The sequence below is a fragment of the Branchiostoma belcheri genome, unplaced genomic scaffold (genome assembly GCF_001625305.1).
Source record: "Branchiostoma belcheri isolate BF01 breed outbred unplaced genomic scaffold, Haploidv18h27 scaffold4, whole genome shotgun sequence".
In the NCBI taxonomy this organism is placed as follows: Eukaryota; Metazoa; Chordata; class Leptocardii; order Amphioxiformes; family Branchiostomatidae; genus Branchiostoma; species Branchiostoma belcheri.
Window position 1 is genome coordinate 5597580 of NW_017804020.1, and position 12541 is coordinate 5610120.

A 12541-nucleotide genomic window follows, 5' to 3' on the forward strand; every position below is an offset into this window, starting at 1 on the left:
CGTATAAAATAGCCTGGTCATCTGTAGAAAAAGGTTTTCCTTGACAGGTGAAGTGGGTGGGTGGGGGGTGTATATTACAACAACAGAAGATATTTGCCATCTAAAAACAAAGAGGCGAGTCCAGACAATTCCGTGGGCTTGTTTGTAGAATTAGACAAGGATCGCCTGGAAAGGAAAGTGCTCCAAAGTATACACCGGACACGGCGAGATTCCTTGTAATTCTATCTGCCTGTTTTCAATGTTTTGAGCCGAAGTGATGTTCATTCCTGCTGTATTTACCCGTGCTTCTCCAGGGGAGCCTTCTCGGAGGTACTGCTTGCCGAGGACCGAGAGACTCACGCCATGGTCGCGGTGAAATGCATCGACAAGAAAGCCCTGAAGGGCAAGGAAGAAACCCTAGAGAATGAGATACAAATTTTGAGAAGGTAGGACAGACCAACTACAATTGCTGTCTACTGTTGCAGAATGGAATGTGTTCTCCCCCTAATAAGTGACACAGTAATAATCTGCTATGTCCTTTGCCTTATCTACAAATTTCTGATCCTCCCCCCACACTAATCACAATCAGATGTTGGGGTGAAAGATCAGGGCAACAGCCACCCAAATGTATGATTGCGGACCACCCCACCTCAATTAATTACGTGGCACACAATGGCCATGACCTGTCTTCTTTCCAAATATATGCGGTATTCTGAAGCAAACAAGTGGTGGGGGTAAGAATTGCACTGAACCCATTGCAGAATCTGACACCTGTAAGAGTGAAGTAAGTAACCGTGCTACCTGTTTGACTTTTGACCACCTGTTGTTTTCTCTCCAGCACCTATATTCAAATTCATTGCATAAAATTATTATTACAGACAAAAAGATAAATTTTTTTGTTTCTATTTCATTTGAGGGCCGTTTGTTTTACTTCTTGATGTCATAATCTGCAGATGAATTTGCATAATGAAAATACACATCAGCTTTTTTTTTGCTCCTATTGTTGAGAAGATATGATTTCTATTGCCATTTTCAATTAGCTATAGAATACAAAACCATATTTGTCGGGAGCAGGCAGAAAAGGAAGGCACATGTCATGGTTGTATTCCTGCATGTTGAGTGAACTGTTATTGAAGCAGATGCAGGGAAAGATTTCCCTAGATTGCTGCCACTCTCTGGAGACCAGGTGACTAAATAATGCAAGACAAATGGGTGAACCCAACTCCACAAGCATCTATCAGCAACCGTTATCTCTCCAATCAGGAGGAAGTGCCTCCTAACAATTAACTGCCACCTTCCATTGCTTCCAGTAAATACATTTCTTTTTTTCCAGGGTGAAGCATCCAAACATTGTCCATTTGCACGAGATTATCGACAGCAAGTCGCATCTTTACTTGGTAATGGAGCTGTAAGTATTGTGTTTCCTTGCTCCTTTCTGTGGTAGGTCTAGGTGTGTGGCTGACCTTTGACCATTATGTGGCCTTTGACCCCTGGATACACCTGGTGATGAAAGGTGTCAAACATTGCATCAAAACCAGGTCAATGATTTTATCTAGCTGGGTGGTTGATAGCCACTAGCCTAGTCCTACAGTTCTAGCTTTGGTTATCTCTACTGTTATTTCTTATTTCCACACAGTTATTTTACATCATCAAGTTAGAATCTTCTGGCAGGGGAAAAAAACAAGCAATATGGTCCCTAACAAGGCATAGCCAAAGTCCAGGCCTCTAATTGTCCCACATTTTACGGCACAATTATTATCTACTTACTGGAGCACAATTACAGTTTCATGAAGCGTGATGCCACGTGTCAAATTGTAAATTAGGAAAGTCAGTGTTTTACAAAGTAGTGAGTGTGCAGTCACTGTAGGAAGTGTTAATTACATGTGGTGCCCCAAGCTGTTTACATACAAACATAATTCTTTACACAGATGGACAGGTGAGGTCAGCCATATTTCAGATGGTATTATTGCCTGATGTGATCCAGGGGTGTATTTATAGTATTCTATAGATTTCTTGTAAAAAGTATTTCATGAATTGAATATAGTTAAGCCCATGATTAGACGTCATTTCTGTTATCATATGAAATGTATGCTATAAAACCATTAAAGCAGAAAGCAATCGCCAATTTTTCTCATGCAATCAGTAGGCACTGTATTACTGTATTACTATTGTATTACTGTTCAAATGTTCAGCAAATAACCTTCGGCAAGCTTCAAGTAACTGAAAACCTCTGAAATTGGCATTGACTTACAAATTCTCTTTTTTTTGTCATGAATTCTACTCATATTGTGTTATTCAGACAGTTGGAGTATTGTTTCTGTCTCACTTTGTAAGATTACCTGGCTTATGGGTTAAGTAGAGATTTAGAGTTGGCAGGCTGAGGTAACAGGGAGGTATCAATTTCTATTCCTACCTGGGGACCCGTCTGGCCATGACCTCTCTCCAGTAATTTACCAGGTAATGCTACACCATTAGACTTGACAATCCTTATTACTAACACATAAGCCAGAACCAAACCGTTGGTATTCTGGGAGTCTCATCGCGCCTAAAGCTTTGGAATATTCTCGGGACTCAGACTTCTGTTACCATGGATGAGTACATCCTGATCAGTTGAAAGCATTTAGTGATTAATGGTTTTCTGTGGAGGCACACGCTTTTCCCAGCTGGTTCAGTGGATTCTATTTCCGAATCTGGAACACTGTAAATTCTGAAAATGTTGCAGAGTTCAGTCTGTGGTTTTCACAGTGACACGTCACACTGGAAACTAATTTACCGGTATGGTACTAGTGCATTGCCTCAGGCAAATGTAACTTCTAATCCACTGAGAAGATTAATGTGTTACAACTGTGGTCCTATAGAGCTCTATGTAGAATGGCTGACATTTACACAGTACTTTAAGCTAAACCTACTGAACCCAATACAATCCAGTAAAAAGTCTCCTATGTACGTTCTCAGAACCAGAATGTTTACCTTTATAAGCACCAGGATTTTTGAGGAATTATGTCAAGCATTTCCAGACTTCTATCCTACTGCCAGCTATAACAAAATGGCCTTAACTGACAGGCCTGTAAGCTAAATGTTTAAGAAAGTGTAAGAAACTATGCGTTGAATAGTCAAGGGAAGTGACTTACACATGATGTAAATGTTTTGTCTAGGTTTATTAGTAACCGTGACAACATGCTAGTCTAGTAAAGGTTCATGTGAATGTACTACTCTTAACACTGTACATGTTGCAGTGGGGACAGACTAATTTGGTGTTTTCTACTGATCTTAAATGTAATACATTAAATATGAACAGGGATATATTAATAGTGCATGATTAGGTCCACAAATAGAATGTAGAAAATGAAACATGTTGCTATACATAGAATGCTTCAGAAAGTACTGATTTACCCAAAGAGGTAGTCTGGATCTTTAACCGCCTTGATCTACCCGAGTAATCAAGTTACTGTAGGTGAACCTAACTTTAAGAAAGCCATGCATGTATGTATGCTTACCGTACAAGTCATGTATGTTAGATACGCCCCTCTGGGCTATCACTCTATCAGTGATTGAATATTCAGCACTGTCTGTACTTATCTGATCAGTAACTTCCGTGTGTAGGAACAATTAATACACTACAATTTATTACTGTCCAATGATCCAGACTTCTGTGGCAGGCAGCAGTAATAAACTAATTGAAATGCAGACACACAAACTAGTTTTTCTGTACGTTGTCGTACAGAATGTTCATAGATAATGTCAATGTATCTGACATTTTCCTTTAATTGAAATACATTAGACATCACTGTCATAGAAGCCAGTCTGTTTTACTTCCACTTTTATACATGTAGAATCTTGACATTCAATAGACCGAAGACAGCAGGATTTGTCCCTGACTCAATAATGAAGTTACAAAACTGGTTAAGTCTTGCAGGTAGAGCACTGCTAATTGTTTGACAGTCATGGGTGACTGCACACCAATTCAATGGCATGTTGCCAAATGGATGTCTAGCATAGCAGCAAAATATTTGTAAATTTCAGGGTGATCGTACATTTTAGTTGCAGAGACAGCAAAGTATAAGGTTATCAGACAGGGTATAGGTGGAAATTAGGATATCTTTTGATAAATTTACATGACTGGACCGTTGGGCTTATTGAAGATCACTGACATTACTGCCATTACAATGTCAACTCCAGTATTGGTTTGTAAAACTAAAAGCTGTGAGCTCTTTAATTTTATCTACTGAGTATTACATTTAAGGTACTAAGTATCCTTCTCATTGTATTGTAACCAATAGAAATGAATATATAAGATGTAAATTGGGATGAAAATAGGTACTGTTTATTTTTTGTAGCAAGAATATTTGTTGTGAAAACAAGAAGTATAGGAAGTCCTAACATTTATGATTGTAGTTGTGATCTTAATGTACATATACAGTCTTGACTTTCTTACATACTTGTAACTATAAACAATACTGATAAGAATTTCGGCCAGTTTACCCACAGTGCAGTGTTAGAAGCTGGCCGAAAAACAGCCCTAACAGGTGGTGTGTTGACACAAATTATAATGCCAATCATTCCATAGTGCACAGCACAGCTTCTGGGTCAAAGTTCAACCTTGTTAGTGTGGTGAAGGACGATTCCAGCAGGGATGCTGCAAGTCCTAATGAATGAGCCTTGTGAGAAAATCTATAAATTATAGATGTCTCTGCCTTAACCAAATGCGTATTGGTTACAGAATTGGTTGGTAGAGGTAAAATTTAGATGTTACATTTAGATTTAGATGATTTCACATTCATAGAATTTTTATCTCAAAACTTAAAACTGGCATAAACAAATCTTCCTATAGAAGGTAAATTGCATGTCAGCTCTCAAACACACTAAGAGAATTATAGAGACTCTTAAATTCAAACTTACCAGAAGTTACACTTGTAGAGAGTGGCAGTTAAGTGTGTGTGAAAGACAGGAAGGCAAATGTTGACTTATGTTAACAGGTTTTTGGATGCCACACTTTTGACCTGCAGAGAGACAAACATACGTGTCGAAAATCTGTTCCTTAAAACAGGCCTGTATCCCTATTCCATTCACACACTGAAAGCAGTCTAACCCCCATGTATGCTTAAATGTAAAGGTTGCATACTTGTGTTTGTAGAAACAATTTAAACAGTATTTTCCCAGCAAATGTTTGAACAGTCTCACTCAGCGTAGAAGCTTTTTGTGTAGATTGTAGGTAGAGCCTAAAACGCTGTATGTTTCTTGAGTGTGACAAACACTTCAGTAGCAAGGTTCAGGGTAAATCATACATAAAAGGGGGCCCACATGCCCTTTTCCATAGAGCATAATCGGCTGTTTTGATTCCATGTAGACCGTAAACAGACCACTCTAATTCAACGTAGAGCGTAATTGTCACATTTTGCTTAGAGCGTAATTCACCATCATAATTCTGAATTCAGGGTAATACATAGCCGGCCCTCTAGCAACTATCTTTGGAAGTACAGGGGCATTTTAGTAGCAGACTTTGATATGGGATAAGTCAGAAAGGAATGAATGAATTCTCATATTACCTGTGCGGTAACTTTGATGAAGACCAAATAATTGTAATAGCTTAGTACCGTATAATATACTAAGCCTTTGTTCTACCAGCATACCCCATATAATCTCCCCCTGGTCCTCTTTTCTTGCTCCCTCATAATGCTAATTTACCACCTGGGACCATCGTGGGCAGCCTGAGACTGTTTGAAAGGAGCAGAACTTCTCAGTGGTATCAGGCACAAAGGTTTTAGGGTTCCATGAAGAGATTACCTGCCACACATGAAAGCTGAGCAGCCATCACGAAGGGCAGAAACTTGAAACAGGTTGAACACGAAGATAGGGCAAAACATTATTGCAACAGTGTTCTAAGAAATGGTATGACGCATGGACATGAATAGTAAAATGCACAACACTATCAATTTTCTTATTTATAGATTTAGAAAGCCACCTAGGGGTTCCTGTATCACATTTTTTTCACAAGGAAGGTTAAGGAAGGTCATAGTCGGTGATTTTTTTTTCTTTTAAATTTGAGCATATACGTGAAAGAGTCTAGATGTGTGATGATTACATTATATACTTCATTGCTGTGTATTCTTTTTAGTTGATAAACCATCAGGGACCATTGTCATGTTTCATACTGTCTGTCTTTTTTGCAGATGCTATGTTAAAAAGAAGGTTGAGTTGAAGAAAGGGCATACATGGTGTCGTTAAACACACATTTGAGCTTTGCAGGGATGCAAGATTTATGAGGTCTTCAGTGTTTGTTTTCTAATTAAGACTTAAGTGGGATGATGGAACCTGATCCAGGCAATTAAATGAATCACAGGAGATGATAGAAGCAATGAGTGTACATGTGCATCTGTTTGAAATTATTGCACGAAAAATGCATTATCTCAGGCTTGAATTGTTTTATTCACAGGCTGATTAGGTTAATATGAAAATGGGGACAGTTTTTAATTCATTATTGATTGCCAGTATGCTTGATTGCCTCCAATATTTGTGAGGTCTGTGGGAGACAGCAGCTTCCACTCAAGTCAATAGACATGTCAGATTCAGTTGGCCAATTCAGCTGAGGATTTCCACATTGCTAGCAGTTGTTATTCACATCCCCTTTCTGGTCTCCAGTTCTTGCATTGTGCTTGCTATGTTTCCATCAGACTACTAAAGGTGGAAAGAAAATTTACTAGTAATACGGGTTGGCGTAAAAAAAATTCCAGTGCAAAAAAGAAGCCTGAGAAAAAAGCCTAAAAACACGCCAAAAATAAGCCAAAACCCAAACCTCTGCTTGGAGAGTACAAAAGATGGAGAGGAATACATTTTTTACTGCATTTCATAAGCAGTAATTTTTCCCTGCATGTTACTGGACGTTGTACCTTTTTAGATGAATTTTAGAAGGGACATGATTTATTTCTCCCACCCCTGTAACTGTAAGTGCTCATGAAACTGTAGCCTGGAGATAGCCTTGACCCTTCTACATGCAGGTGAGAAACTAGAGATCCTATGTTCAGGTCTGATTCAGGAGATAAAAGGGGTGGGAGGGGCAAGGCTATAACAATGTGGAAAACACATGGACTTAATTGCAATCAATGATACAGTAGAATGAATGAAACCTTTTTATTGCATTTGCACACATATGTATTCATCCTCTACATGTATGTTTAATATTTTCTGGACAAATCCTATGTTGGCTAGCGTGCTCATTTACAATACCCTGGAAATTTCCCCAGAGAGTTCTGATACCCCCTGTAGAATGTGATAGATTGATTGGGCTGGTTACTACTAATTCCCTTTCAAGAATCAGTGGTCCAGACCTTTACTGGTAACTTTTTTTTGGGTTGAAGAGGTATCAATGAACGTCATTACAACAAGGTTTTCTTGTGGATCTTGAGAAAGGTAGCCATATTAGAAGACAATTTCTTATCTGTATCTTTTCTTATCAAGAACATATGTACAATTTGTTGTCTGAGTAATTTATCTGCTTTCTGATGGACAAAAACAAGCCAATATGTGACACTTATACTATAGGGATTCACACAGTCAAATGCCAACACGTTCTATGGCTAATCAGACAGTGATTTGAATAGCTATGTTATTTTCATTTAATTGTGGATGGCAAAGAGAGACACATTCATTGCCTTTGAATCCCTAAAATCTAACCAAGGAGATCCATATACATGTAACCTCCCAGATCTAACCTACTGTAAACTACCAAGAGTTCATAATTTTTGCAAGCAAGCAAACAAGCAACCAAATAAAGCACCTGTTGCCATGCATTTTAGAGCTGAATGGCACAATAGCCTCTAGCCATTATCACATCATTTGATCAATTGGAGAGGGGAATTGAAAACCAACAACCCAGGCCAGTAATTGCCCTGGTTGGTGAGATCGCCCTGGAGCAATATCAGGCTAATTTTCATCAGTACCAGTGGGGCAAAATATTCTGTATTTCAATTTTCAGCTAGTGCTGAGCTAATCTGCTTGATTCGGGCTAGTTTTTATTGTTACGCCCATATTGATTGGTCAAAAACAGGTCATCAGAGAAATCTAGAGTGCTGCTGTCATGCTTGTTCAGGAAATGTACATTGTAAGTCATGTTCTTAAGGCCACACCAATTTAATTTGTTGGTTCTCAGATTTTTTTATTAAAAATATGAAGTGATGGGGTGAAAAAATAAAAATAAAAACAGACCTAGACATCCTGTGATTGCCCCAAATGCTATGATAGGAGCCATGAAGTCAACACAAATGGCTGGGTTAATATTCACTTGGTAAACAGTGAATTTTTTAATCAAACCACTGCATTTTAATCAAACCACTGCATTGATAGATGGAAAAACTATAGGAACTAGGAAGAAAAGACTTTCCTCAACTGTTTGGGGCAAAATATGAGCAAATTTGAGTTGATTCAGAACCAGAATCTTTTTTTCTCAAATCCGGAAAAAACTTAAGAGGTGAATCCGAGAACTAACAAATTAAATTGGTGTGGCCTAACATATTGAAAATCAAATTTCCAGTTTTAAGTTTAATCCTTTGAGCCATTGGCAGATTCTCAAAATGGGCATGTCAGCCTAGCTTGGCATTCCATTGAAACATTATCTTTAAGAGTTGCATACTTTTAAGTGTCTGGTTCAGAGCCCACGGGTCTGTGCCATCCAGGGTTGGTCTTGCATGTAGACATCATCTCTAGCAGGAAGACCATTAATCTTATCCTATCAGGTGTAGGAATGATGAATTGTGTGTCAACAAACTGGCAACCTTATCCTTGTCAACATGATTTTGTTGCTATGGATTCAAAATCAACAAAACTATCTTAAAGTTAAATTTAGAAGGCAAAAAAGTCCATTCCTGCTTGAATTTTGCAATGTCTTTCCAGTTTTTAGCAGAATTATGTTGATGGCTGTTGGAAATTTGTGATGTCTATGATTGCTAATGATAAAACGTGGTAGAGCACAGCTACTACCAGCCATGAATATGTCTAGACTGGAAGGCTGTTCTGATGACAAATGTCACCTGATTATGCAGTCAGCAATTTTATAGTACTGTAACATTAATGCTGATTGTATCTGGCAAACATCAGATTTCTGCACTTGCTCATGAAATTGGTTCAGATCTGCCAAATGAGACTTTCCCAAAGGACTCCTACTGGTATTCCAAGCAGAACCACAACAGCTTTTCTGTGCCTGCTGGCTTGTCACAATTAACAGGTATTGTAGGGTGCACCTGCCAGCACAATAATTGCTTAGAAACCCCCACGTTGATAGAAGTTGACTCAGAAAAATGAGGCAATTATTGTGACTCTATTTCTAGAGCACATCATAATATAGAGATTTTCTATTGTATAAATTCTATTGATAGAGCCATTCTTCCAATTGAACTCAACAGGTGGTTGAAAGGTAGAAAGGTCATAACTTAATGTAAATCTGGTCTTTTTTCCATGTCTTTTCACAGTACGATATAAGATATAGTTTGTCAGCCTCTCTACTCTTGTATAGTGGTTCAGGATTAGAGTAATAATACTTCACTTAAAAGGGCTTTCAGTGTTTGTAGGGCATTGATTGTCTATTATGTCACTTAAACACATGGCTGAGGACGTTAAGCCTGGTTTGCTTTGCCTAAAACATGTAAAGCATTGGTCAAACATCCAAGAAATGTTGCCATGACAGTGGCAAGACAAAAGACAACATTTTTGAAGCAGTCCCCCTGGCTGTGGCATGCATGTTTGCTGAGGGGGAACAAAAACAAAATGGCTGGAGAACAATGGCTGTTATTGGTACAGGTAATAATTACCTTGAAATGCAATCTGGGATTGGCACCTGCCCGCATGTCACACTAGGTCTTGTGAATAGGTAACCTTTGCTTTTTACGCTGTTTGCTAAAAATAGTAAACCATACATGGTAGTGATGTGCTACTATTACTAAACACTGCATGGGGTACCTGCTATGGTAGATAAAATAGGTTGAGACTATTGAAACTTATAACATATAGTTTATATATGAATATTGACCTAGGAATGTCAAACTGGTCCATCTTGTGTGATTTTTTATGTCCATGTCTTCATGGCTAGTACTGATTTGTAGGCTATTTTACCACGTTGCAGATTTATAAAATATGATATTGCAAGTCCTGAAAACATATCAGTCAGAGACATTGATTTAAGTGGCCTCCAAGTGTTTAAGACTATCTTCTCAAGAACACTTGGCAGCTGTGAACCACTGATTACCAAATTGGAACACTATACATAGAGCTTTTAGCCTATGTTGATAATTGACTGTGGCCATTGTTCATAACAGCATGTCATAGGAAAAAAAGGGACTGAAAACCAGAGCATTTCATGCTCAGAAGGGATTAGGGGACTTTTTATTTTCCAGGCTTTATATTGGCCCGCACACATTAGTGGGGAAGTTGGTGTGGCAGCGGTGATCCATGTGACACTTTCCAGGGATCTGCCTTCATCCCATTACTAGGAGTCAGGGGAGAGAGTCTGTGGTTCCATCGACGTGCCGACTGACACATGAAGGGTCTCGGGTTTGATTGCCTCAGTTGTTACGCAGACAAACGCCTTCTTGGAAGGAGAAGAAAGTTTGCAATGTCTTGTGTCAGGATCAGTAACTATTAAAGGTACCACTTAGCCAAAATGTAGGGCTAGATTGGAGTAGTGTTATTTTGTTTTGTTTTCTTTCAATCTTGGAAATAGATATTACGCTTAAGTTTTCATACTTGGGCCAGATTTTGCTTGTCATATATCCTTAAAACTGGCTAGGTTTTCTATCTGTCTTAAGCTTGGCGGGTAATAAACTTTGGAAGGGGAAAAGACTAAATTGTAACAACTGCAATTTCAGCACATAGAACAGCTCTGTTTTTGTTATTTACAACAAAATGTGAATCTCCTAGCTGTAGAGGAAAGGGAAATGTGTATCTATGAATATTTTCTGGTCACATTTAGCTTGATAATATTTTCTGGTTTCTTTCTTTGAAAGGAATTTAGAGGGGTCCCATACATGTATCTCAAAGTTTTTGGCAGATTGCCCTACTCTGTAGTCTGTGGAATTGGATTCATGCATGCTCAAAAGCCTTTTCATCATTTAGTTAAAGCCCTTTTTACAAATAGAAAAGAATAGTTTAATACATGTGAATAGTTGGTGTGAGTTCTTGTTTGGAAAAGTCTCAGACCATCTCCACACTTGGCTATGTATGGCTGCATCATTTTGCTCCATTCAGAGTTATTTTACGCCTGATAAATGTATCTGCAGAAACACTTTTGGAAACAATGGGGAGGCGAAGACTCAATATATTTGCTAGACTCAGTACATAATGTGAGTAGTTCTATTTTCAGACCCTCACAGTCTGTCCCTAATACTTCCTATTCCGCCGCTGCATGCTAAAATGAGACAGATGGAATGCTAGCAGCCATTATCTGATTACTTCCAAAGTGATTTAATTCTGCACTCGTCCCATTAAGGGCTGAGAGTAAGCCAGGAAGATGGACAGCTCCTGATACCACAGACATAAGCTTATGAGCCTCGTGCTGTTCAGGCTGGAAATAACACTTTATTGTGCAGACCAATATTTTACTTCAATGTTCAATGCTACTGTGGCTCTTTTTACATAATATATCAGATGTGCCAGAAAGCTGTTAGCTGGACACCGATAAATATTCTTTTGTCCATTTGGAGTCAGCTTACATTCATGACTACTAAATGATGAATAAAAGTTGATAAAATTTTTATGGAAAACTATGTGACATGAAATAGTCCCTGTGATATTTGAACTATATTTTTGCAGTGCTTACAGAATGCAATCAAACTCGAAAAAAATTACAATTTGGTGGAGACGTGCCAGCTCTTCGTAATTATATTACCACTACCAGTACTGTATGTTCTGACCTGACTTAGCGTACCTAACAGTGACATTGGATGTACTTATTGATTTGGAATACTTTTGGTAAGTACCCTTTCAGAAGGCAAATTATCATGATTTTGAAACCCAATAGCTGCTTTACTTTTGTGATCATATTAGGAGGTTTGTGAAAAGGAAGGCCCGAATGATGTAATAGAAATAGCTGAAGGAAAAGATGAACAACAGTGATTTGTATGGTGCATAAGGGGCGTAACTCTCCCACTGCTGTTGGAAAAGGTGAAAATGACCCTTAATCCCCACTTGTACCATTTATGTACCGAGAATTGTATCAATCATTCAATTTTCTCCATGAAACAGGACCTTCCTCGGCTTCAGTGTACTCAATCTTACTCATAAGGCCGATCGATTGTGCCGTGATGAAGTCTATTATGTCCAACCTAGCAACACTGAATTAACTTAAGGAAAGTAGGCCTCCAGTGGAAAAGCAATCATTGTTATTGTGGCAACGTACTTGTATTAGCATAGGCCTGTGTGTTGTGGACTGGTAGTGAAGGAATGGGTTTGAATTCAGGGTGTTTCTGTGTCACTTGTTGAGCAAGTTTGATGTTTGCTTGCTCCCTTTCTTCGCCGAGTGTTTTTCTTTCTCTACTCTTTGCACAGGAACAGCCGGTAACAGTTTGTGTGGACATGA

General features: G+C 38.6%; 1 protein-coding gene across 1 annotated transcript in view; it reads left to right on the forward strand.

The window, feature by feature from the left end:
* The window catches only part of LOC109477227 (calcium/calmodulin-dependent protein kinase type 1D-like), a 45575-nt gene that overhangs the window by 2161 nt on the left and 30873 nt on the right, over positions 1-12541 (forward strand). Inside the window, 2 exon segments of the mRNA XM_019778306.1 lie at positions 294-425; positions 1313-1387. Of these exon segments, the coding sequence (XP_019633865.1) occupies positions 294-425; positions 1313-1387 (207 nt within the window).